Here is a 27970-nt window from a genome sequence, read left to right as displayed (position 1 = left end):
GTCTGTAGTAGAGCAGAATTTCTTTCTCAGCCTATCTATATCTGAATTGTATGTGTGCTCTTTTTCCCATAAGGTTGCCATCCAGTACAATAGACCCTTCCTTCCAGATATCATCAAAAGTAAGATTCTAAAAGAATTCGTATATGGTTCAGAACTTGTGAGAAGCTGAGGTGATGGCAAAATACGGTCCTCAGTGAATCTAGAAAAGAAAGGATAGTGAAAGCAAGAATAAAGATATCTCATCCTAATAACGGTTTCCTCAAGGAAGTTCCTTATTGGTTTTGATAATAAGGCCATCTTTCTGTTAACTGTACAAAGATTTACATTTTCCGTGCTTCTTATTGGATAAATTTGCAAGTTAACAGATACTTCACAGCAGATTTTACATCCTTATTCCTCAAGCTATAGATGATAGGATTCAGCATGGGGGTCATGGCTCCATAAAACAAGAACATAAGCTTGTCTGAAGTTTGAAATTTGTTTTCCCCAGACTGGTCTTGAGACGTGGGCTTTGCGTACATAAAGAAGATGGTATCATAAAATATGATCACCACAGTCAGGTGTGAGGAGCAGGTGGAAAATGCCTTGTGTCTCCCTGTGGCTGATTTTATTCTCAAGATGGTGTAGAGGATGAACATGTAGGAGAAGAAGATGACCAGCAGTGGAAGAACCAGGAAGACCATACTTGCCACTAGCATGGTGGTAACATTGAGTGATATGTCAGCACAAGCTAACTTGAGGACAGCCAAGATCTCACATCCAAAATGATTGATAACATTATTCCCACAAAATGGCAGCTGCATGGCAAGAGACGTTTGCACAGTTGAGTTGATTCCACCAGACAACCATGATGTGGAAGCCATCAGCACATACACCGCCTTGCTCATGATGATGGGGTACCTCAGAGGGTTACAGATGGCCACATAGCGGTCAAAAGCCATCATGCCCAGGAGCAAACACTCTGTTGACCCCAGGGCAAACACAAGGAACATCTGCACTGCACATCTAGAGAAGGAAATGGTTCTTTTCTGTGATATGATGGGCCCCAAAGTTGAAGGAATAGAAGCAGTTGTATAGCAGATATCCAGAAATGAGAGGTTTCCCAGGAAGAAGTACATGGGGGTGTGAAGACGAGCATCAAAGATGCTTGCTACGATGAGAACACCATTGCCCAGTAGAATCACTAGATACATCACTAGAAGCAGAGCAAAGAAAATGATCTCAAGATTTGGATGCCCTGAAAGGCCCAGAAGAAGAAATTCTGACACAAATGTCTGGTTGTTCTGATCCATGTCATTTGCTTTCCATATGTCAGAGGAAGACGAACCTAAAATGTATTTGGTGGCAAGGAACAAATGTTTCAAATTACCTGATAAATCATTATTTTAGGATTGAATAAAAGGAGTGTTTGCCTAAAGTTCTAATCCACAACAATGTGTTTGGCTATAATACAATGACACTGGGAATGTTGGATGTATCTACGCCCCATTGCTAATATCTGATGATCTATCTATAATCAGATTTAGATCCAGAAGTAATGTCCTACCTTTGAGGACATTTCCAAAACCTATGTTTCATTACAGACTTCAAACTAGACTTCTTCATTTGATCTGGTCCAGGATTCAGATGGTTGCAACAGTAAAATTCACCTCAACAAGGAATGGCATTTTGATTCACTGATTAACCTATATGATCAAAATGTCAAGGCAACTGCAATCTTTGTGCTTAAATTTTTTATGACTGACTGCAAAACATTTTCCAGTCATTTTCCTTAGTATTTTGTAAACATTTAATCATAATAAATTGAATCACCTTCACACAATTTAACACCAAATCAAGGCAAAGGAAGTTGTTGATCTCTTGCTGAAGTCCTTTCTTAATATCTTAAGTTTAAGACCACTTGATGGACAAGTTCTACATAGATATGATGAAGAATCTTTGGAGAACATTATGTAGTGTCTTTGCTTGTTTCATTTTGTAAGTTCAGTGAATATGTTGATAATTTACTTCTTTAAGCCAACCTGAGAAAAAAATAATAATGTATATTATTAATATTATATTATGTGTGTGTATGTACATGTGATTGTGTGCCTGTGTGATGGCATGCATGTGCATTCCTGTGCACCACCGTGTACTCTACAAACGACCATTCTTTATATTATGCTAATTTTTTTTCATCTTGAGAGACAGGACTTAAAGAATGTCACCAATCTAGTAAACAATAAAATGGAACTTGATGCTCAAATCTTTGACACTAGGTCTATTTCATTGCTTCACTCATTTAAATTAGTACATCAATCTCCTGATGATCTTACTGAACTACAGGTTCTATTTTACTGTTCAGGTCAGGGCCTGAGAATTTGCATTCCATAAGCTCCCAGATGGTGCTGAAAAATTTGGTGAAGAAATGACACAGAATATCAAGCCTAAATCTACACTGAGTTGGCAAAACATACAGCTGTGCTGAACAAGAGAGATTTTCTCTTGTCACATTATGTAGATTAGCTTAATGATCTGGAAAATTATCAGAACATATTCTTTTGTGTTTTGCAGTAAATTCCAGTCACACAATGTTGTTAAATACTCTTAAGAAAAATGTAATATTGAAAACACATTTTAAAAAAGATTGAGGTTACTTATGCTGGGCTTACAGTTCCTAGAGCCTTCCTGAGTCCAGCCATATTCTAAGTACATCAAGAAAATGAAACCTATAATCTAAGGTACCTATCATTACTTGCTCACAATCACAAATGGATATAAGATAACTATGTTATTCATGAAAAAGTAATATAAATATAATTATATTGTATAATTTCATGGAAAATTTTGTTTTCCTAGAAAGAAGAAGCTTATACATAATAAATAACTCCAGGCATAATTCAGGAAGGGTTTCAGACTCAGGCCAGACCTGGAAATATGGAAATTATTAGACAGATGTGAAAGAGAAGAGAGGAGAAGTGTAACTTAGAAGGGAGAACAGGATGAGCAAAGTTTAGGAGTAATCAAATGACAGGGCCTCCTTTTTGGACAAAGGAGTTTCTGCGGAGGAGTGGTGACAAGCACATCTGACAAGGAAAGTGTGATTGGAGTACACAAAGGCCCAAAACCTGGCAGAACATGGGCACTTCTTTGGTGAAGAAGGGGCCCATTAAACCACGCAAGGCTGAGGGATCAGAACCTGTGACATTAACTTACAGCCAACTTAATGAGCTATGAATCCATGACACGAGGATTAAGACCTTTACAGTTTTGTGTTTGTCATTAGCTACTGACTGGATGTGAAAATTGATCTTTCCATATTCACCATTAGATTTGAAGTTGACCAACATCACCATTAGATTTGAAGCCGTAAGTTACTGAGAATGTCTAACTCGCTCCTATCACCCATTCTACCACTTAGTTTGTTGTGTGATAGTAGATGGGAAACACTTTAGAACAGAAAAGGTCTTGGAATCAACAACCAAACCGGTCAAAGGGATTCTCAAAATAGAATCAACTGAGTTAAAGAATAGACAGCAGAAATATTTGAACTTTGAGGAAAATGGCAAAAGAGGGAATGTCCATCTCACTTTCTGAGAAGCCATACATTCCTAGGTAAAGTACACCCCCTCCTTGTAGGTGCATCTTAAATCTTGCTTGCACATCCCTAAGCCCCATAACGATCTGAACTAGTCTACATATAGTAATGCATATCAGTAACTTAAAAAAAAACAAACATGCTTACAATCTTGCAAATGGCTTAGTACCTTCCTTGTTCTTGCCCATATAACCCCCTATAACTCCCTGGGTGGCATGGATTACTACTTGGAAAATACTGCAGCCACCCAGAAGCAGCTCCCTAATAAATGCTTACTATTATGTTATAAGGTATGTCTGCTTCATTTTTTGGGCTTGAATGTCCATCGAACTTTAATGGAACTTATTCTGTAGGTTCAAAACCAGACACAGTTTCAGAGAAGAAAAAAATGGAGCATACAAGAGGTTATTTTCTTAATTAATTCATATAAATATCAGGACTATCTCAAAATATCTGCATTCATTTCATTTAGAATATTTTTATTGCAGGCTCTGAGGTGTCCATGTCCTTTAAATTGGTTTAATTGGCTCAGGACTCAAGGCTAATGACAGGCAATGGCAAGATCAAAAGCTCATGCTCTTTCCACTACTACCTTGACTAACAGTGCCATTAAAATATGCATAGAAGTCACAGATCAACAAGAGGGAATGGGCAAAAACAAACATAGATAAGATAAGGTCCATGAACAACCTTGACTGTTCTGATTCAACAGCGCCCTGACGAAAATGACAAAGATCCGACATTTACTTTATACCACTTCTTAAGATTAATCAAAGTTTTCCCCATGTAGTGCCCCGAAATTAATCAATGGATGCCTTGGAAAGGGGATTGGAGCTCTGTGATCTGCCCAATCATGAATGTAAATGGAAGAAAGATGGTAGGCCGTTGAATTTACGGGACAACACGGCAAGATTCCAGATCTGCCTTCTGGTGCAGGTCTGTAGAGGACTCCTCTTCCAGACAACTATAATGACAGCACGTCTTAGGCCACCTCAGATCTTCACCCCCACTCCTGCCCAACCTGCTCCAAGCTTTGCCCTCCCCAGGTAGAAATATCTTCTGCAGTACAATCCAACATGAGCACTGGTCGGTCTTGCTACCTTGTTTTTTTTTTTTTCTGCTGCCAGCCCCTGAAACTTATCTTGTATTTTGTGAGATAACCAAAGGTACAGGAGAAAGAGCATTTCTGTTTTGTTTATCCCTCTTCAACTAGTGACTAATACAGTGGCTGCAAATAATAGGTTAATTAGAACTGAATAGATATGTATTTAATTTCTACAATCTCAAGCAATTTCCCTGTGCAGAATTAGTGGATACATGATCAGAACAATTTAATATGTGCGAATTGTTTTTCTTTTGCCACAAACTTTAGGTATTTTGTTTCCTATTTTTCTTTTAGTATCTTTCACTCAATACAAAAAAAGCTGCTTGCTAATATATATGCTCATCAGTTTAGGCAACAAAGTGAACACCTCATTTCCATTTGAACAGATGTCACATGGATTTAGAATAGTGGAAAAGAGCTTGGCATTTAGTATAAAAATTTTTCTTTGGCATTTCCTTGTTTTTGACTTATAGGTTTATTTTTCTAATTTGTAAAATAGTGGTAAATCTGCATGTCTTACATTTCTTACAGGGATGCTGTGATGACAAAATAAGATAGCAATACAGAATTGCTAGATTATTTCACATGCATTAAAAAAATAATAGTAATAATGAACTGTTGCTGTATTATTGCTATATTAATGAACGGGGAGCTGTGCTGTTTTAGGTTATTCCTACTGGAATATAATATTTATTACCTCCTTTAATTACAATGAAAAGATACTGTTTCATGATATTTAAGACTTATCTCTACTGATCCATTATTTCCACCTCTTGGAAGAGCAGCTTATTTTTCCTTATTATTTATGTCATTTTGAATTAAGAAAAGCTCAAAAAAATGCCAAGTTCCACCCAGGTACAGGGGTAAATATTTGTAATGCAGCAGTGACTGTAATTGTTCTCCAGCCCCCAAAGCAATTTAAAGTTGGAGTGAGAGATGTAAGGAATGGAAACTTCTTGGTATGTCAGAAACAGTGTCCCACATATCCAATTAAGAGTGGGGTTGGGATTAAATCATGCTGAAGAAGAATTCTAGAAAATGAAATGAAATTTGCTCATTAACTTTTGCAATTATGGCAAATTTTTACAAGCAAATGTTAGGAAATGTGAGTGCTTTTAAATCCAAAATATATTTACCAAAGTAAAGTTAATTAAATGTTAGTGCCTATTAAATCAAATGATAGATTTAAAAAAAAAAGTCAAATGTTAGAATTGAGAAACTATCTAGATATTATAAATGAAATAAAACACAGTATTGCTATGAATTAAATGATTATTACTTAACTTTTTCGCTGGCTTTGTCTTTAGTCTCTTGAGCAGACCGGTTCATGGAGGATACCAATTTATACCTTTTATAGAGTGAAAAGAAATACAAAGAAGCCATGAAACAAATAAGTCTCTAAGACAAAATTCAATCTACAAAAAAAATTAAAGATAAAATAATAATAGTAATAAAAAATGAAAGGGGGGTCCATGGTGGCTCAGCAGGCAGAGTTCTTGCCTGCCATGCCGAGGCCCGGGTTCGAGTCCCGACGCCTGCCCATGCAAAAAAAGAGTCAATCTGCAACTGTCAGGCACAGAAGGAAAAAAAAAAACCCAGAAGTGTTCTGAGGTATAATTCACATTATTGAATTAAAGTGTTTTAGAAAAGCCTATTTATATATGCTCTGCTTTATATATCAACACTGAGGTTCTGACTGTAATACTCTTATAGATTTCATGTTTCTATGTAAAATATTTGGATTCTGAAAAATAATAGTTTGCTTAAGAAACTAGGAGCTGGCCCCTGCCTTCGCATTCCCAGTGCAGTCCCATCGCCTCCCTCCGATCCCTTTCTTGCATGGAAGGTGAGCATTGTACCACTGAACCCAACGCCTGCCCATGTCAGGCGTTGTGTGTCAAGTAAATGCCCATGACATTTTATTGATTTGCTTTTTCCCAAGTTCATATGAACCCTAAGAGATCATTTTAATGAAAAGTGTACTTTTACCTTTATTTCTTATGCTTTTCTCCTTTAGGAATGACAACTGACAGCAATAGAGTTCAAAAAATATGTTCAAATACATAAGTACATATAAGCAACATTTCTGAGTATCTAATATGGAAAGAGAATGGTGTTGTTTAAAATTACTGTCTTCAAGAGATCGGGATTAGCACACTTGCAGAGTAATGCATGTAAGACAGTTTGGAGAGTGGCTATTAGTAATCCTGCCTGGGTTCCTTTGCAGTTTTCCACTGAATTTCATTATAAAAACTAAGCGCTATCTGCAGGGATTTCTTGTGTTCTACGCTTGCTCTTCTGCACTTCCCTTGGCAAACAGAACAAATCACCCAGTCCCTAGAGTAACTCCCTTCTTTGCCTATTGATTCAAAGGCATAAACAGTCCAAATGTCTGGGTGGTCATCTTAACTGCCATTTCAGTAAAATCATCATTTCATCTCCCAGGGGAAACACACCTACCTTCGGAAAGGTCAGAGCATAAGGTCATAGGAACAGGAAGAAAAATTTTCCTACTGTTGTTCATATGAAATTCAACCCACAAAGGATAGGTCAAATCTACTTAAAATTTAGGACTAAGAGTCACCCCCAAGAGAGCCTCTTTTGTTGCTCAGATGTGGCCCCTCTCTCCAGCCAACACAACGAGCAGTCTCACCACCCTCCCCCTCTCTGCGTGGGACATGACTCTCAGGGGTGTGGACCTTCCTGGCAACATGGGACAGAGATCCTGGAATGAGCTGAGACTCATCACCAAGGGACTGAGAAAAGCCCTAGAATGAGCTGAGAGTTAACATCAAGGGATTAAGAGAACCTTCTCGACCAAAGGCGGAAGAGTGAAGTGAGACTAAATGTCAATGGCTGAGAGATTCCAAACAGAGTCGAGAGGTTATCCTGGAGGTTATTCTTATGCATTAAGTAGATACCACCTTGTTGTTCAAGATGAAGTGGGGAGGCTGGAGGGAACTGCCTGAAAATGTAGAGCTGTGTTCCAGTAGCCATGTTTCTTGATGATGATTGAACAATGATATAGCTTTCACAATGAGACTCTGTGAATGTGAAAACCTGTGTCTGATGCTCCTTTTAGCTACTATATCAACAGAAGAGTAGAACACATGGAATAAAAATAAATAATAGGGGGAACAAACGTTAAAATAAATTTAGTTTGAAATGCTAGTGGTAAATGAAAGCGAGGGGTAAGGGGTATGATATGTATAATCTTTTTTTCTCTGTTATTGTTTTATTTCTTTTTCTGTTGTCTTTTTATTTCTTTTTCTAAATCAATGCAAATGTTCTAAGAAATGAATATGCAACTATGAGATGATATTAATAATTACTGATTGTATATGTAGAATGGAATGATATCTTAATGTTTTGTTTGTTGTTAATTTTTTTAATTAATAAAAAATAAATAAACAAAAAAAATTTAACAAAAAAAATTACCTACTGTATCCCACTAGGGGTTTTAATGAGTAGTGGCACTCCCATTCCCACCTCTTGATTCCTGGACCCATGAATCCTGGCTATGAGAAAGACAGTATTCTAGATTGAACATTGATTTGGAACATATAGCGCCTCCTGTGCAATATTGCCTCAATTCTGCAAGATATTGCCATCAGTTGATGCTAATAGTACAATCCTTAAATCCTTAAAGGTCATTCTACAATTCTGTCAATCCAGCTGCTTCAGGATGAAGAACTGGTGAATCCCACAGGCATGGAATCATTGTCACAGTTCATTAACTGAAACAAAGCTGTGAGGAACATCATCATGGTGAATAAGACATTCTGTGAACTCCTGGATGGTAGTTTTGGCAGAAGAACTATGAGCAGGAAAGGTAAATCTGTATCTAGAATCCTGTGTATTCTAGGAGATACACATGCCCCTTCCACTATAGAAATGGTCTAATGGAATCTGTCTGCCATCAGGTGGCAAGCAGACAACCTTGAGGAATGGGGCAATATAAGGAATGAGGTTGGTCTCTGCTGCTGTCAGATTTGGTCCTTAATTATAGCCAAGTGGGTCATAGTGACTAGAAGTCCATGTTTCCTAGCCATGCATAACCTCCATCCTTACCACTTTGTTCAAGTGCCCATTGGTCAAGGACATCACTGGCTGGGGAAGAAAGCTGACTCATATTCACAGAACAGGACATCTTTAATAACTTCTGGATTATTAAAATTCTCCTCTACTGAGATCACCCTCTTATAAATCATTCACATGGCACAAACATATCTTCATGATTTTCACCCATTAAGAAAGTTCTATACACATAGTTCTCCCCCACCAATTTTTGACAATTGGTGTCAAAAATTGCTTGACACCAATTTTTCGATCATTTTCCTTCAAGTCTCCAACCATACAGCCAAACCCTTGGCAACAGCCCATGGATCAGTATGTAAATGCATTTCTGGCCATTTCCCTGTTCAAGCAAAACGAACCAACTGGTGCACTGCTAGAGTTCTGCCCACTGGGAGGATGTCCCTTTACCAGTGTTGTCAAGAATGTTCCATTCTTGACAACAGCTCTCCAGTATTGGCATATTGCACAGAACTGTCTGTGTCTTCAGGGATGATGGAACTGCTCTAACAAATTTATTCCTCACAGTTGTGGTGAAAGGAGTGCCTTTGTACATTTCTCTGGTGGGTGAGACAGTCTTACATGATGTCACTCTAACATTCCAATTACTCAGAGACTTTGACTCAGTATGTTTTGTTTCAGTTTGTTAATGCTGCTGGAAATGCAATATACTTGAAATGGGTTGGTTTTTATACAGGGAACTTTTTAAGTTACAAGTTAACTGTTCTAAAGTCATGAAAATGTCCAAACTAGGATACATATCGAAAGATACCTTGACTCAAGAAAGGCAAATCTGGGGAGGCACATGGCAGGTGTCTGCTGGTCCTTTGACTTCTGATTTCAAACAGATTCCCATGTGGTGTTTTTTTTTTCTTTCCCTGCATCTCCAAATGTCTCTGTCTGCGTCAGCTCTTAACCTTTCTGCAAAATGAGTCCTTCTCAAAGAACTCCAGTAAGTGATCCACCTTGAATGGGTGGAGACACATCTCCATGGAAACCACCTAATCAAAAGGTCCCACACACAACTGGATGGGTCACATCTCCATGGAAACAACTTAATAAAAAAAGATCATACCCAACAATATTGAATCAGGATTAAAGAACATGGCTTTCTGGGATACACGGCAATTTCAAACTGGCACATAGTATATCATAGTGTGTTGACATTTCAAATTCACTCAGTGTAAGCCACCCTTCTGTCCATGCTTCAGGCAACAACCTAACGAATTGTTAGAAAGTGTTCTAATCCTTCAAGTTCCAATACTATGCCCAGAAAAGCTGCTTAATTGGTCCACACCAACAAATTTTAGCATGATACAATCTTACATTCTGCTCACCACTGTCCCATATGCTAATATCCGTTCCCATACATATTGTTCTGATATCAGGAGGCATAAAATGAAAAAATAATGCACTTCTTTTGCAGCATAGTGCAGCATTTCATGTGTCAGTTTGCCCTCATCTTGGGGTCATTCTGGACTTAAGTCTAGGTATAGGTTTGGAAGAAACAGATAGTAATGGGGGTGGGTCCAGAGAGAAACTAGCAGTGTCTGGGAAATCAACTACCTCAAGGGATTCCATTATAGTTTCATCGGGTGAAACAGGGTTACTATCTTCACATGGAGACTATTTCCATAGAGTAGGTAATTATAGGTTTATCAAGCAAAGCTATTTTGTCTTTTCCAATGGATATGGATCAGGTGATTACTCAGAGCAGGCTATGACAGATCTATTTGGCAAGGAAGACTCAGCAGAAGTCAGGGGTTCAGTTGTCACCATCATTATCATGATCAACACATACATCCTGCTTACATCTCAGGGATTACTTTCCCTCCCAAATATTTCCCTCACTTTAGCAGCAGACATTCTGTGATCTGCAATGTTGGGAATTCAGTTTGTGTTGCAATACAGTTACTTGTATGATGAGACTCTGCATTTGGTTTTCAGAAAACTCCAGGCTGCAGCTATAAGAAATGAAAGTTTCTATCAGGGAACACCATAGAAATGATGTCATTGGTGAGGTGCATGAGCTAGGAATTTAAAGCCGGGGCCCAACCTTTTCCTTAATAATGGATCCAGTGTATTTAAGAACAACCAGTCATCACTTAAAGGTGCTCCAAAGAGTGCGTTCTATAGACCACAGTGTAAAAGTATGCCCTTGGATTGGTGCATTTGGTGAAGTGGACTTTGTCCTACTAATCTTTATTGTCTCCTGCCCCAGGTTGACTATAGCTGGCCATTTATACTGTGGTAGTTAAATTCAGTTGTAAACTTGGCCAGGTGAAGGCAGCTAGTTCTGTTGCTGTGGACATGAGCCAATGGTATATGAACCTCATCTGTTCTGATTTACATCTGCAGTTGGCTAGGAGGCATGCCTGCTGCAATGAATGATGTTTGACTTAATTTGCTGGTGCTTAAATGAGAGAGCTCAACGTAGCACAGCCCAAGCAGCTCAGCATACCTCATCTCAGCACTGGCAGCTCAGCCCAGGCCTTTGAAGATGCAGAAAGAAGTCTCCCCGGAGAATGCTGTTGGAACCTAGGGGCCTGGAGAGAAGGCCAGCAGAGACCATCCTGTGCCTTCTTACGTAAGAAAGAACCTCAGTGGAAAGTTAGCTGCCTTTCCTCCAAAGAACTAATGAAATAAATCCCCTTTTATTGAAAGCCAATCCGTCTCTGGTGTGTTGCATTCTGGCAGTTAGCAAACTAGAACATATACCAAATAGTATTCCTTCTGACATGCCAGTTGCCAGGATCTTTCATTTACTTCAAGTTTTAATGTCAGACTTCAAGTCTATATTGGATTTGTTTCACTTTGCTTGTGATACTTGTAATTGTTACATATTTTTGTCTTCAATTAAAAAGGCTTTTATTTTAAAATGACACCATATTTGACTCATTTTTATTGTCCATGTACCAGTCACAAGGTCTTGCACAAAATGCATGCTCAAAGAAATGTTTGTTGGATTGACTTACATCTACTTAGTTAACATGGGGACATCATTCTTAACATACGCCTTTACAGCACCGCATAATTTGTTAACTCAGATTTTTCTTTAATCTGAATTAAATGTTTTCTTGAAGGAAAATAGCATTTAATCTTGGATTTTTAAACATTGTTAAGCTGTGAAGACAGTATGTCACATGAAAAGCAGTGCAGAATAGCTTGTAAAACTTATAGATTCAGAGCTTCTCTGATTGGAAAGAAAGAGTTTGGGGAAAGGTCTTTCCCCTATTCAGCATCCTTCGTCCCCTCAGTGGTCACTGAGTATATACCACTGCAAGGAATAGCTATAAATATTAAAGCCACATATAATTTCATAATATACAAAATATGGTGCAACTGTTGAGGAACTAAATATCTGCGGGTAAAATTGGCTATCAAACCACCACAAGTATACATGCTAAGTGTCTTCCCTAACTAAAGCTCATCTTGCAATAGTGATGTTATGTAGGAAATTAAGAAGCAAACTGTCTATGGTGAAGTAGATTTCAATTTTTAGGAAAACTTGGCAAATATATGTTATCTCAAGCAACAAACCATGAGTGATAAACGCCAGTGGAGGCATCTACATAAACTGCTGAAAACATAGAGATAAAGCAAAAAAAACAGAAAAGAAAAGATGAAATAGGACAAAAAAAAGCTGTCTGACATGTTCTGTATAAAATCACTTATACGCATGTAGAGATAATATATCCAGGCACCAAAGTTCCAAAGAATGGATTCTATTCCACTGAGGCATGACAGGAGCTGGCCATTTCTTAACCTAACAAAAAGAATGTGCCAATCACAAGAGGGGCTGGTCAGTAATGAAACTGGAAAAAATCCTTTTCCTAGGACATGTATTGTCAAATTGAAACTTCTTCTGAGCTTTGTAGGATCAGAAAATAATAATCACATAAATTTATGGTAATGAAATCTAGATTTTTGGTTGCTCAAGAAAGAGGTAAAAAAATGAAAAGGGGAAGGATAGAGTTTGGTGTTAGATTGAAATTGGGTATATCAATAAAAAGTCTTGCTTTCAAATATATATATATATATGTATACATATGTAGATATGAAAATACGTTTATAGAGGTTAAATTACATATACAAGTGTTGAGGCCAAGACTGAGCAAATGCAGAGCCCAGGAAGGTGTATTTACTAGACTGAAAAACGCACTGGGCACATAAGTGGACATGGAGATTGGCACTTATGAACACAGGTTTTCTGGTGGTGGCCGTTCAGAAGTTGAAGGAAGTGTAGGAAACGTAAGTGCACAAAGCAATATATGATTTTAGTACAAGACATTTCATATAATATGAAGACATTGGGTCTTCATATTATAAAGAGGCTTAAGACCTGATGTTTTACTAAGGTTAATGGTTGAGGTTAAAATACAATCAACGCTGTTTTCTACATCTGTAGTTACATTCTTCCCTTTGGGGAGATTGTTTACTTTTTTGAACTTTGTCTAGGCTAAAGCAGGTCTATTACAGGCTTTTGGGAAGATACTTTGGCATCAGATTTCCACATTCCCACCCCTGTAACAGGCTGCATAAACCAGAGGACAGATATTGCATCCATGCACCATAATAACCATATAAAATGCAACAGAATAGTAATCATCCACCACAGGGCAGATAATCCTATAAAGAAGTGCTGCCAAGGGTGAGAAAGCGAATCAAACCAGATGAAAAGGGTCAGTAAGTATTGATCAATACTGAATGTGTGCTCTTGCATATGATTTAAAGCTTGCAAATTGTTATGGGAGTGATCAGGAATATGAATACAATATGCACCACACTGTATGTTTCTAAGGACAGAGTTTCCACCTTGTACCAGAGTAAAAATATCTAAAGCAATTCTGTTTTGTAAGACTATTCTCCACAATTGTGGGGTCTTGTCATTTTACAATGATATCGCCAGTTTAGATTCATTAAGCACCTGAGCTGTGTGGTTGGCTAAGGTTGTTATATACTTTAAAGAATAGCTAAAAGATAAAACCACCGTAGGTTAGGCTTTACTCAATATCTAGATTTAACCACTTCCAAGTTACTAGGAGTGTGTCGGAAAGAATGACATAACATGGCAGAAATATACAGCTGCTGCTGTCCAATTTTAAGCTAAATAGGGACATCCATTTTGCCCACAAGCTCATAGATAGCCACCCTCATGTGGAGAATCCTCTGCCATATGAGCCACAGGAGAGGCATATGCTCTGTGTCTGTCGGAGGCACTTTGGCACTGGAAGAAGGCTATCATTTTGTAGCTTAATTGTAAAATTATATACTTCTGAGAGTAACCATCCCATGTCTCAGTTCCCATAAAGATGTTCCGTGCAGACAATGGTGATACGGTCTAAGGTTACTGCTTCCGCTGTCACCCATCTTATTCCATCATGTACAGCATACCCTAATATGGGCCAGGGTTTATTTACTTGTTCCCTCACAAGGGAAAAATATGAGCCCAAGTCTCATTATAGGACAGTAATTGGATTCACTCTTAAAATAGAAAGTCTCATCCAGATCTGTCAGTGTGTCAGATTCTGCCATGTCATCGGGGCATTCCACGTAGTCCAATTAGCAGGAGCCATGGTCCAGGGAAGGCTGGTAGCATCTGAACATGGCAAGTCTGTGCAAACCCATATTGGATTTGATTGTGGGTCACACTGAAGCCCACTATAGAAAAGTATTTTCTTGGGCACTACTGGAAAGAAAGATGTTCATAGGGAAAAATAAGAAGTAAATATTGTTGATCTAGTAATATACAAACAGGAATTCTATTAGTAGGCAGAAAGGTACCAGGCAAAGGGATATTATGGGGAGGTTTTAAGTACCAGATATTCTCCCCCTGTAAATCTTGTGAATTCTCCACCATGATATCAATTGTTAGTCTAGGTATAAGAAGGGACCACATGGTTATACATAAGGTTCCTATGGGAATAGGAAGCCCCAAATTGGTGATAAAAATTTAACAAGCAGTTTTTGTACAAATTGTGGCCTTATTACAATATGTTGGGTGACTCTTATTCCCCATGGGCTGAAGGTTCTCAACCAGCATGTCTGCAAAGGCCAGTGCCAGGTCCAAAAGACCTCATTTTCCTCCATTTGTATGGTCTGAGCCATAGGCAACAGTTAATTATTATTGTTGCCCCTTTTAGTCTGTAAATTGGCTGGCTCTTTAACATGTATTCTCAGTGCCTTCTGTTACTATTTCAATAAGAGGAGTTGCAGCATATGGTATAGAGTTTAGGCTGGTTAGGGCCTGATATACCCTTTTAGTCCATTGTTGTAAGGATTTCTTATCATCTTTCAAGTGTTCCTTTAAGAGGACATTCATCTTTTCTATAAGACCTGCACCTGTGAGCTTATAGGGTGGATGAAAAAGTCCACATTATATCAAAATCTATAGCTCATACTTGGGTCATTTGTTCAGTGAAAAGTGTTACCCAATCACTGTCCATTTGTATAAGTATCCCATAGAGGTACTTACCTTTTCTAGACAGTATATGGTGGCTCGCTGAGTAGCTTTCCCCACCAGAAAAGCTAACAGAAGTCCCATGGTAGTATCTACTGCACTGAATACATACCTTGTCCCTCCCAAGAGCGAAGGGGGATAGTATAATCTAGTTGCCACCAGTTCACAGGAGCCTGTGTTTGGCTGATATGTGTCTCATCTGGTGGGGTAAGCAACATGGTCATTGCAGGGAGCATTATGGGCACTCCCATGTGATAATTGTAAGTGTTGGCAAATGATAGATAACTAGGACTGCTGTACTACACACCGTAAGATTTGATAACCTTCAGTGCTCTTTCAATGAAGCTACTTGGTTGTTTCTGGAGTTTCGGTAGTGTGGCTCTGGACATGAGTGAAGGCACCTGGCTCAACTTTCCTGGGTAGCATGTTAGGAAGGTGGGTAGGGACATGTTAGACAATTACCTTTCATCACTGGCAGGTGTCCCACATGCCTTTCCACAGCTCTCATCCCCAGAGGGGGTGACACATGACTGCCCATTGTTTTTATTTACAAGTTGCCATCCAAATCATGAGGCTTTTATAAACAGGCCAGTTGTCAGTACCTACGGGTACTTACCTAGAATGTTGCCTCACCACAAACCCCACATAAAACCAATGTCAGTCCTAGCCACATTCAATTGACAGGGTAAATCAGGATCTACCCACTTCAGTGCTTGTGCTGTGCTGTTGCCCATTTTGCTTTTTCACAATAAACCTGCTGGGGATCATCCCATTCTGAAGCATGACTTTTTCTAATTAGGATATACAATGGTTTTAATATTTGAGCTAAATGAAGAATAAAAGGTCTCCAATATTTAGTAGTCTTAGAAAGGCCATGCATTGCTTTGGCATAGGGAAAAGCACCTTGTCAATTATTGCAGAAGTAATAATTTTTGTCTTTCCTAAACATACAACACCCAAGAATTTGGCAGAGCAGCCAGGACCTTGCAGCTTGCCATAACTGATTGATCTCAAGACGGGCCATTAGTGTTTCTGGCATGTCTTTTAATTCTGAAAGACAATTGCTTGTTAACATAATACCATCTATATAATGAAATAAAGTCATAGAGTAGTGTTTCTCCCATTGGCCAATTCTTTTGCTATTGAGCCATGGCAAATGATCAGACTATGTAAATAGCCTTGAGGAAGCATGGCAAGAGTCCTTTGTTGTCCTTCTCAGGTGAAGGTGAAAGAAGGCTGACTGGCCTTTTCTAAGGAAATACTAAAGAAAGCATTAACTAAATCTAAAATTGATGACACAACTGGGTGCTTATTTCTGTAGTAAGGAGGAAATGTTTGAAACCATTGCATACAAAAGTGACATTACTTTATTTAATTTGTGGTAATCCACTGTCATCTCAGGTTTCCATATTGGCCACATGGGGCTAAAAAAGGGTCTATGGGTTGATATTAATATTGCACTCTTTCCAGTTCCTTAATGTTCCCGTGAAGCTATGTTGTTTAGTGGCTACAATCCTCTGAGGCAGCAGTACTTTTTTTTTTTTTTTTCACATGGGCAGGCACCAGGAATTGAACCTGGGTTTCTGGCATGGCAGGCAAGAACTCTGACTGCTTAGCTACCATGGCCCGCCCCAAGGTAGCAGTACTTTTATATGTTCTTTTAAGAATGCTTTCACTATTCTAGACTAGAAGCAGAATCCTATGGTAGCTTGCAACACGAAATTTAAGAGATCAATTCTTAATATATACATAGGTATAGCAGAAATATATAGTATATTCTTGTGGTTGGGGTAGGGAAAAGCAATCTCCCAATTTGCAAAATCAATTATGCCCTTTGGCTCTGAATGTCTTTCCCTCATAGCCATCTATGGCCAGCATGGGTCCAGTTAGTTCTTTTGTCTTTAGGTAATTTGCTCCACCATATAACTAAAACAGCATTTGGTTGTTTACCTATGGTTTTTAATTGATTATCCGCATGACATAAGAACCCCATTAAGACATATTTCATGCTTTCTTGAGTGAGTTGTGTGTCCCTTTCTAATATTAATTCTTTCTCTAGATGGTGGGCTGCCATCTTTGCTTTTTGTTCTGCCTCTCTGGCCATATGTAAGGTTCCTAAAAGGGGCCAGGCTATGACTGCCACTACTTGACTTTTTTTCTTTCTTTGTACTAAAATTAAATTGTCCTTTTATTTTTTGCAAAAGAGTTAGCAACCCTGCTGGAGTTCTCAGGGCATCCCCACAATCTCACAGCAGTCCCCATCCCTCTAAGAGGGCAGTTACCTTTCTCCTCATGAACCATATAGGTCAACTTAGGAATTTGCTATGGATTCTCCCTTCCCTGGACCCATACTTATTGCTACCAGCAGTGCTTTGGTCTCCTGACTGGCTTGCCAATTGTTCTGGCCCAGATCAAGCTTTTGCAGAGCTAAGGAAGGTATAGCTGCTAGACTGAAAACACACCAGGCACTTTATTGGGACTTACAAACAGAAGAATTTTTCTTGTGGTAGCTGTCTGGACATTGGCACTATTCAAAGGGAACAGAAATGCACAGGCAATACATGATTTCAGAACAAACTATAGTTTGAGGACATTGAGTCTCTAGTATCATCATTAAAGGGGCCTAAGACCTGATGTTTTACTAAGATTAGTGTTTAAGGCAATGATACAATCAATACTGTCTTTTATATCTGTAGTTATGTTCTTCCCCCTTTGAGGAAACTGTTCACATTTTGACACATATCCTTGGCTAAACAGGTTATGGGCTTTTAGGAAGGGGACTGGGCATTGAGCCACCACAACATATATGTATCTGCATATGATTATTTCACAATAGTGATTGCTTAAAGGGCCTAGAAAGAATGGCATACTGGTAGCAATTAATATACCAAGGGCTCAGGTCATGGCTTCTAAATACACTCTCCAATAAAAGAAAGCAAGGCTTCTTGGAACTATGACTGATCCCAGGGCTTGAAATAAAAAAGCAAGAGTGTGTGCCAAAAATTGGGGAAGTGCTCCAAAATAATGGGAACCAATCAAAAGGAAACAGGATCTAGTTTGAAGAGGATGCCATTAAGAAAACCTGAGGGAAATTGAGCATTAAAATTGATAATTGTAAACATGCAGTATAACACAATTTGAATGAAATAAGAAGACTTGAATCAAAGTAAATTTAAGTGAATTAATGGAGGAACTAAAAGTAAGAATGAAGGAAAGTACTTTCTTAGAGAAGAATGGCAATGGATTACTGAAGAAGGAACAATGATGTTAAAAATAATACCATTTGATGTCATGATAACTAAGCTAGATTAAGGTAAGAAAGATCCATGATTCTAAAACTGGTGGGTGTTTATTGTCAAAGAGAATATACACAGTCTCAAAGTAACTTCACATATGATACATCTCACATAATGCATTAGTCAGGGTTCTTCAGGAAACAAAACTGGCAAGAGATTATGTGTATATACATATATGATATTATATATATATATATAATATATGATAATATTATGAGATTTGTTATAGGAATTGCCTCATGTAACTGTAGGGATAGGAAAATCCAATTCCATAGGGGAGAATGCAAGCTTGCATCAGTTCTTTCTTTCTTTTCTTTTTTTTTTTTTTGACAGGTAGGCTCCAGAAATCGAACCCAGGTCTCCAGCATGGCAGGTGAGAATTCTGCCACTGAGCCACCATTGCACCACTCTGGGAGAGTTTTTGATGAATATCATAGGACTAACTGATCAGTTTAAATAGAGATGGAAATAATTATTCCTTCTGGCCTTCAACTGACTAGGTAAGAATTTTCATTCTTGAAGGCAATATCCTTAGTTGATTGTACATGTAATCAGCCACAAATGTAATCAACTTACTGGTAATTTAAATCCATGGAATATCCTCATATAACAGCCAAGCCAGTGCTTACCTGACCAAACAATTGTGTAGCATAATCTAGACGTGTTGAAACATAATTTACAAATGTAAATGCATACAATATGATTTTTCTGTGAGGTCTACAATTTTAAGCACCTTATATATTGTAACATAACATTTCCCTCTGTGACTGATTTGTCATCCTCAACAAAAATCATTGCTCTTCAGCATTCAAAGTATGATAGGTAATTCCTGCCTCAACGATAACTAAACCTGTGTTTAAGAATTTAGCAGCTCAAAGAACAAACTGAGAAAAAGGAATTTAAGTTATTTTTACCTTGGGGGAAATGTATATCTGCAATATTACAGGAGTATTAACTTCAGTCATTAGGAATACCCATAAAAGAAAAAAGAAAATATTTTAGAGTAAATAATACATCGTTATCTCTTTTAGTACAGATTATAAAGTGACTCTATGTGACCTTATCTCCTGCCTGATACACATAATGTGCAGTGAGTTGCCTCAGGAAAACTCCAATGCAGGTTTCAATCTAGAGGTAAATCATAAGTATATACCTGGTCTGAGAAATTTCAACAGTAGAAAATTTACCCCTTTGCCTCCATGCTTGAGAAATTACCTATCATCTTCTCCCTGTAAAGAAATCACTTCCTTCTGCTAAAACAGCTGCTCTGTTGTTCTTCCTCCCACTACACATTCAGAGATATGCATGAGTATGAGTAAGCCTCAAAAAAATGGAAGCATTAAAAGTTTGCTATAATTGTTCATGTCTCCAATTCATTAGCATATAGAGCACTTATATATTAAAATGCCAGAAACAGAAGCCCTACTTCCATCGCTGGTCTCATAAATCCCATCTCAATTTCAGTAAGATAAAGAAATACCTCATCTTAATTCTCTTTAGAATAAAGTTGCTGCCATCCGTATTATAACTACTATCAAAACAATTCATTATTGGCAAAATAGAAATATCTCCCTGTAAAGATGAAAGTTGGAACTCTTCTCAGTTTTTTCACTGGCTGTTGATCCTCTAAAGGACTAGCCAGTTGAGCACCACAGCAACTTAACATCTGCTGCTTTGTGGATCCTTCTAATCCCCAAAGCAATTTAAAATTCATGATGTAGATTGGATAGAGTTTAGAAACTTTCTAGTACTTCTGCAATGAAGTCCCTCAGAAGCAATTAAAACAATGTTGCTAACACAATTTAAATTTAACTCAAAAAAACAATATTTCTTCTGGCTCTTCACCCAGTGGAAAGAGTAAATTCAGGACTGATATCCAGGTAAAATGACCTAGATCTGGACATTATAATTGATTATATCTGATGTAGAGATGTTACAGTGATCTGTGATACTTAGGTCAAACTGAAAATTAATTCTTAATACATTAGCTGCTAATCACTTTTATTTTGACCTCTCAATCCCTGAATCTTAGAGTTCTTGTAATGGCAGAGTTCCTGTGTCAACTTCCAGGTTAGAGGGTCAAGTTATTTGGTCAGGCAAACATTTTACTGATTGTTACTGTGAGGATATTTGTGAATTAAGTCATAAGTAAACTGACTGCATCTATAGCTGATTATATCCAAAATCAACTAAGGAGATTGCCTTCAGCCATGAAAGACGTCTCATCCAATCAATTAGAGACCTTAAAGGGATAACTGATACTGTCAACAATCAAAAGGAAAAATTTCCATCTCTACTTCAGCCAGACAGCCTCTCCTTGGGAATTCATCAAAAACTGTGATCAGAGTTTCCAGCTTGCAGCCTGTCCTACAGAATTTGGATTTAGCAACCCCCACTGTCATGTGAGCCAATTCCTATAATACATCTCACAATATTTACATTATACATGTATATCCTGTTATATGGTGGTTCTGTTTCCTTGGAAACCCTTACTAATACAGTCTCTAAGCTCTATTTTGTCTCATTGGTCTCACAAAAAGCAAAAACAACATGGACAATATCTTAATTTTGATCATTCATGCTCTCTCCTCAAACTCACAATACCAAAAGGTTATCCAAACTTGTCCTTTATCATGCTCAAACTGGATTGCCACAACATTGGACAGCATCGTTTAAAAGTCATTGAACAAGAAATACAACATAATCCTGAAGGATCCCAAAGCCACTTTTGTCATGAAAGATGGCATTATGTGCTTCAACAAATCAAATATGAAGATCAATTCCTAGAATTAATTTTACATAATCAGATGTTCAGTATATCAACTCATAATGCTGATTTTGAGTATGTTTTCTTATTAAGGAATAACCAATAGACGAAAGAATTAGATTAGCTGAATGTGACCACTGTAGAATCTATGTACAATGTTCATGAACTATACACTATAACTGCAAGTAATTTTATAAGCAAATCCTGAAAAACAAAAAAATATTAACAGCCAAATCACTAGAGACATATAACTAAAGAATGAGAAATGCAATTTGTTTCAAATCAAAGATAAATCATTTTGACATAAGTATTTATCATGCAATATTTTTCTTCTAAGTCAGGGTACAAATGCATAGGCATTTAGAAACAATCCAAATTTAGCCAGGCATCCTGTATTTTTATTTGTTAAATATGGCACCCCTAATGGTATCACTTGCCAGTTTTGGCCACTCCAAGGCACTGGAGGGAATATGGGTTCCTGGAAATGGTCCCTGCTTGCCCAGGTCTATGGGCAGTACTGCTCATCATAATACTGTGGGATGGAATTACTTTCAGAAAGTTCATATGAGGAACAGACAAAGGATATTAAGCATATTTCCCAAAGTCACTGTGGTGGATATAGGATTATAACAATATTTGTTTACATTTATATAAATATATATATATATATTTATATATATAAAACAATGTTTGTTTGTGCTACCAACCATATAATTTCACCTACAACTACAATTCTCCAACCATTTCCAGGACAACTATTGCAAGAAGAAATTAAGGCAGACATATAGGGGCTCATGATCAAGGTCTTCTCTTCAATATTCCCAAGCCCTGGTCATTCCTATTACTCTCTCCTTTTCTGATTTCATTCAATTCAGTCAACACTAATTAAGGCCTCCTTTGTCCCAGGAAAAGCACCTTGCTTCTGCCGTATATCCCCTGAATTACTTTAGTCCCCTGCCAGGAATTGCAACCCATTATAAGAATGGCAAACCAATGCCAAGGCTTTGAATATCTGAGGTCAAAATCCCTGATTCCAATTTTCTGTCTATATTCCTTCATGCAGAGCCACTTATAAATTCACATTTTACCTTTGAGGGGCTGCTGCTTGTGTTGCCTACTTCCCCAACCCCTCTCCACCTCCAGCATATTGCCTTCAAGTGCCATGTTGGCCCCATTATCAGTAACCTGGTATACTTGTCCATTTCAGTCTGCCCAAAGTAAAATAATAATATAATTAAGTCCTAGAAATTTAACATGGTTTAAGGCTATTCTGTTCTATAAAACATTGTTATCTCATTTTAATTGTAAAATAAAGTTTTGGCAATGGTAAGCTTAGAAAATTTAATTTCACCCCTTCAAACTCAAGATAAAAGTAATATTTTCTACCTTTTTCATTGAGAAGACACTCAACATCTCTAGTCCGTCAGGTCAAAGTTTCTCAAAATTATTAACATTAGCCATAATGTAGCTACATCATGCTAAGTATATTCATTCTTTTATCAAGAAAGTTTCTATCATAGCCTCGTTATTACTCTCTCTACTGCTGGAGGAACAAACAGGAAAGAATATGACAAGATAGAAGAGTGGTAGAATGGAAAGCTAATAAAAGTATGGCAGCAAGAGAATATTAATTAGTCTGTGATACAAGGGACAGATCAGGGACATAAAATTGGGATAAGTGAAATAGAATTAAAATGGGATATCCCAAAACTCAATCAGTGGAAGAATCAGAGATGTGATCAAAAACTACAGATGCTTAATTTGTTGAGAGAGCAAGAGACAGAGGCACGGCAAAGTGCCTCATAGAAAAATGAACTCTATAGTGAATAATAATGTGATAAATGGTGAACACAACTATTATAAAAGAAAAACAGAAAATAAGCATCCTGTAATCATGTGAGGCAGAATTCTAGAATACACAGAGCCAGAAATTTTGAGCAGTTAAAATATTTTCAATGAAAATATACTGTTACAAAGAATTAAATGATAATACTGGGTGTTGAATATATAACCATTGAAATACAGAAATTCAACTCATTTATCTCAGTAAGCAGGATATATATATATACAGAATGAATGTTATGGCCATAACATGGACTATAAAATATATTTCAAAATTTTTCAAACAGTTGAAATCACTCATAGAATGTTCTCTGACAATATGGAATAAATCTAGAAAAAACAGACAACTAAAAATTCCCAAATGTTAGGAAATTAAACAATCTACTCCTAAATAACATATGGGATGAGGCAGAATCGCACAAATATTAAAGCTATTTTGAATTGAATAATAAAAAGATGCTAATAAGAACTTATTGAATCCAGTAAAAGCAAGTGATTAGGTGGAAATTTATAGCCAAAATACCTATTTTGGAGAATGATCTTAGATTCTATTTCAAAGTTATAAAAAGAACAAAAAATCAAATAAAAAATATTGAAAGAAAGAAATAATAGCGATAAAAGAAGAAATCAATGAAATAATAAAGAAATATAACACAAATAATATCAACTAAACCAAAAGTACATGTTTGGTAAGAGATATTCCTTTTATAAAACTCAAGAAAGACTTATCAAGAAAAAGAGGAAAATGAACTTACTAAAGTTAAGGTAAATAAGGGATTTCATGTCAGGGTCTATATTAAAAGGTAATAAATAAGCAATTTATAACACTAAATTTAACAATTTAGATCAAATCAACAAATTTTAGGAAAAGCATAATCTTCCAAAACTGACCCAAGAAGAAACAAGAGATACGAATAATCCTATATCCGATTTTTAAACTTCTAATTTGAAATAGTTTTAGAGTCAAAAAAAGTAGGAAATAGTACAGAAAGTTTCCATTTTCTCCTTACCCAGTTTATTATAATGGTTGCATCTTCACTACCGAACATAAAAAACAGAAAATTGGCATTGGTACAATGTATGTGAACAGTATTATGCTACTTCATGATGTGTGTAGATTTGTGTAACACCCCACAGTAAATAAGATACAGCCCTATCCCAGCAACACAAAGAGCTCCATGTGCTACTGCTTTATAGTTATTCCACTCCCCTCCCCACCTCCATCCTTAATCCCTTGCAACAACTAATACAGCCTCCATGTCTACATTTATTAACATTTTGAGAATATTTCATAAATGACATTATGTGACCTCTTGTAATTTCATGTATGTGACCTCCTGTAATTTCATTTTTTCACTCAGTAAAATTCCCTTGACATCACTCTAAGTAATGGTGTACATTAATCACATTTCCCTTTAAGAGTTGTATTCTATGGTGTGGATATACCACAATTTGTCCAACATTGACCAATTAAAGGACATATTGTTGTTCCCAGTTATAGGTTATTACAATTAAAGCTTCTATGAGCACTTATGTGCAGGTTTTTGAGTTCAGAAAGTTTCATGTCTCCAGATTAAATATTCAAGAGTGCAGTTCCTGGGACAGGTGGTAGTGCAGGTTTAAATTTTTAGAAAATTGCGAACTATTATTCACTTTGTTGTCTGTACCATTTTACATTCCCACAGGCAAGGTTGGGAATTTTTTTAATGATTTTCATGTGCTTATTTGACATCCATTCCTCTTTGTATCTTTTTCCCATTTTCTAATTGGATTATTTGTTCTTTTACTGTTGAGTTTTGAACATTCTTTATTTGTTCTAGATCCTAGTCCTTTGTTAGATAAGAAGTTTGGAAATATTTTCTTCCAGTCTTTAACTTGATTTTTCATCATGTTAAGAGTATCTTTAACTGAGAAAAGTATTTAATTTTGAAGTTCAACTTATATATTTTTCTCTTTTATCTTGCTACTCACCAAGCAAGATTTTCTCCTTTACTTCCACTTAAAAGTTATACAGATTTACATTTGGCATTTAAATCTATGATCTAGTTCAATTTAGTTTTTTCATAAGGTAGAAAGTTCAGTTTGAGGTTTATTTATTTTTACTTATGCTTATATCCAATTACTCCAGCACCTTTTGTGGAAGAAACCATTTGTCCTCCAATGACATACTTGCACCTTTGTAAAAAAAAAAAAAAAATGGTTATCCATATTCATGTGAGTCTATTTCTGGGTATTCTTTCTCTTCTATGTGTCCATCCCTCCACCAATACCAATCAGTCTTGAATACTGTAGTTATGTAAGAAATCTTAAAATTGGGTAGAATAATTGCTCCCACCATTCTTTCTCAAAATCGCTTTAACTATTCTAGTTCCTTAGCTTTTTCACATAAAATTTAAAGTAAGCTTGTTTGTATGAATAAAAAACTTGCTGAGGTTTTGGTAGGACTTGATAATTGGGATACAATTGAAATCTTTATTATGTTGAGTCTTCTAATCATTGAACACTGTATGTCTATCTATTTATTTAGATTCTTTTAAATTCTTTCATCTTCGTTCTGTAGCTTTCAGCATACAAGTTCTGAGTATGGTTTATTAGACAGCTATCTAAGGATTTCTCTCTACCTCTTTTTGGGGTGATTGTGACTGGGACTGTATTTTTTATTTGCTTTACTTGTGTTCATTGTTAGTCTCTAGTAATGCAATTAATTTCTGTACATTTTATCTTGGATGCTGCTGAAATTTCTTTTTACATTCCTTGGATTCTATATAGGCCATCATGTTATCTGCAGATAGGGACACTTTTATTTCTTCTGTTTCAATCTGAACCCCCTTTTCCTCTTTCTTTGCCTCACTGCACTGTGAAGAACTTCCAGGGCTATGATGAATAAGAGTGGTGAAAATAGATCTTGCCCTTATGCAGATCTTAGGAGAAATTCAGTCTTTAACCATTAATATAAAATTAGCTGTAGGATTTGTGTAGATGCACCTCATGCAGTTAAGTAAATTCTCTTTTCATAAATAAAATTTCATTTTATGGTGAATTTTATTATTAATGGGTATCAAATTTTGGCAGATGCTTTTTCTGCATTAATTGATATGATCATTGATTTTTTTCCTCTAGTCTGTTAATATGTTGGGTTACTCCAGTTGATTTTCAAATATTCAGGTAGCTTTGCATCTCTGGAATAAACTCACTCATTCGGGTATAGAATTTTTTTAAATATTGTGAAAATCAACTTGCTACTTTTTGAAAAGCTTTTGCATCTATCTTCATGAGGAATATTTGTCTACAGTTTTAATCTCTTATGCTGTCTTTGTCTATTTCATTTCAGTGAAATAATGACTTCAAAAAGTGGGTTGAGAAATGTTCCCTCCTCTTCTATTTTTGTATAATACTTATAGATCTAGTGTTAATTCCTCTTTAAAGTTTAGTAAATTCTTCAGTGAAGCCATTTGGGCTTGGAGATTTTTGGGGGGAATTTTAAGTTCAATTACTTTAATATTTATAAGGTGTTCAAATTATTTCTTATTTGTTGAGCAGTGGTAGTTTGTGCTTTTGAATTAAATTGCCACATTCATCAAAAGTTTTCAATTTAGGTGTGCAGGGTGACTTGTATTGTTTACTTCTAATCTTTTGTGTCTTCAGGGTCTGCAATAATATAACCATTTCATTCCAGATATTGATAATTTGTGTCTTCTCTCTTTTTCTCTCGTAGGTCTTGATAGAAGTTTGTCAATTCTATTGATCTCTTCAAGGATAATGCCTTTGTTTAATCATTTTTCTTTACTGTTTTCCATTTTCAATGTCAGTGCTTTCGTTCTTATCTTTGTTATTTCCATCCTTCTGCTTTTTTGGGGAGGGGGGTTATTTTGTTCTTTTTGAATTTCCTAAGGTAGGACTTAGATTACTTAAAGAGACTTTTTCTATATTATAACATAGCCATTTAGTGCTATAAATTTTCCTCTTAGTGTTGCTATAGCTGCATCTCAGAAATTTTGATACAGTGAATTTTCATTATAATTTAATATATTTTCTTACTTCACTTGTGATACCCTCTTTGACCCATGGGCTATTTAGAATTATGCTTTTTTATTTCAAAGTGTTTGGAGATTTTCATGTTAGCACTCTGCTATTGATTTTTAGTTTGATTCCACTGTGGCCAGAAAACACACTCTGTATTTTTCTAAATTATGTTAAATATATTGAGGTTTGGTTTATTGCCCAGGATAGGGTCTATCTTGGTAAATATCCCATGGACATTTGAAAATAATGAATATTTTTTCTTTGTTGGATGCAGTATTTAAGAATGTCCATTATATTATGTTAATTGGTTGTGTTGTTCAGTTTTTCTATATCCTTGTTAATTATCTCTCTAGCTGTTCTCTCATGCTACAGGAGGGGTGCCAAAGTCTCCAACTATAATTCTGATTTGTCTATTTCCCTTTTCAGTTCTATCAGTTTTGATTCATGTATTTTATAGCCTTATTGCCTGGTATATAAATTTAGGATTTCTGTATCATCTTGGTGGATTGAACTTTTATTATTATATAATGGACTCTCAGGCTGAAGTAATCTTCTTTGTTCTGAAGTCTGCTTCATCTGATAATAGCCACTGTTCTTTTAAAATTAATGTTTGCATTATATATTTTTTCCATCCCTTTTACTTTCAACCTATCTGTATTGATCTACTGTAAGTAATTTGCTTATAAACAGCATATTGGGTCTTTAAAAAAAAAACTTGGGCAATGAGACAGTGGCTCAGTGGCAGAGTTCTCACCTGCCATGCCAGAGACCCAGGTTCGATTCCCAGTGCCTGCCCATGCAAAAAAAATACCTAAACCACTTGTAT

General features: G+C 36.6%; 2 protein-coding genes across 3 annotated transcripts in view; one reads left to right on the top strand and one right to left on the bottom strand.

Annotated features, from left to right (window-relative positions):
* LOC143667035 (olfactory receptor 13C9-like) overlaps nt 1–27970 on the top strand; it is a 713098-nt gene that overhangs the window by 289012 nt on the left and 396116 nt on the right. The window lies entirely within an intron of this gene.
* Nucleotides 339–1292, bottom strand: LOC143659318 (olfactory receptor 13C3-like). The gene has a single exon (XM_077132151.1). The coding sequence runs from the start codon at nt 1290–1292 to the stop codon at nt 339–341; it is 954 nt and encodes a 317-aa protein (XP_076988266.1).

Source organism: Tamandua tetradactyla, chromosome 2 (assembly GCF_023851605.1).
Source record: "Tamandua tetradactyla isolate mTamTet1 chromosome 2, mTamTet1.pri, whole genome shotgun sequence".
Lineage (NCBI taxonomy): Eukaryota > Metazoa > Chordata > Mammalia > Pilosa > Myrmecophagidae > Tamandua > Tamandua tetradactyla.
This window is presented reverse-complemented; position numbering and strand designations above follow the sequence as displayed.

Coding starts and splice junctions, on each gene's coding strand:
- LOC143659318 (XM_077132151.1), bottom strand. CDS start 1,292: ATGGATCAGAACAACCAGACATTTGTGTCAGAATTTCTTCTTCTGGGC.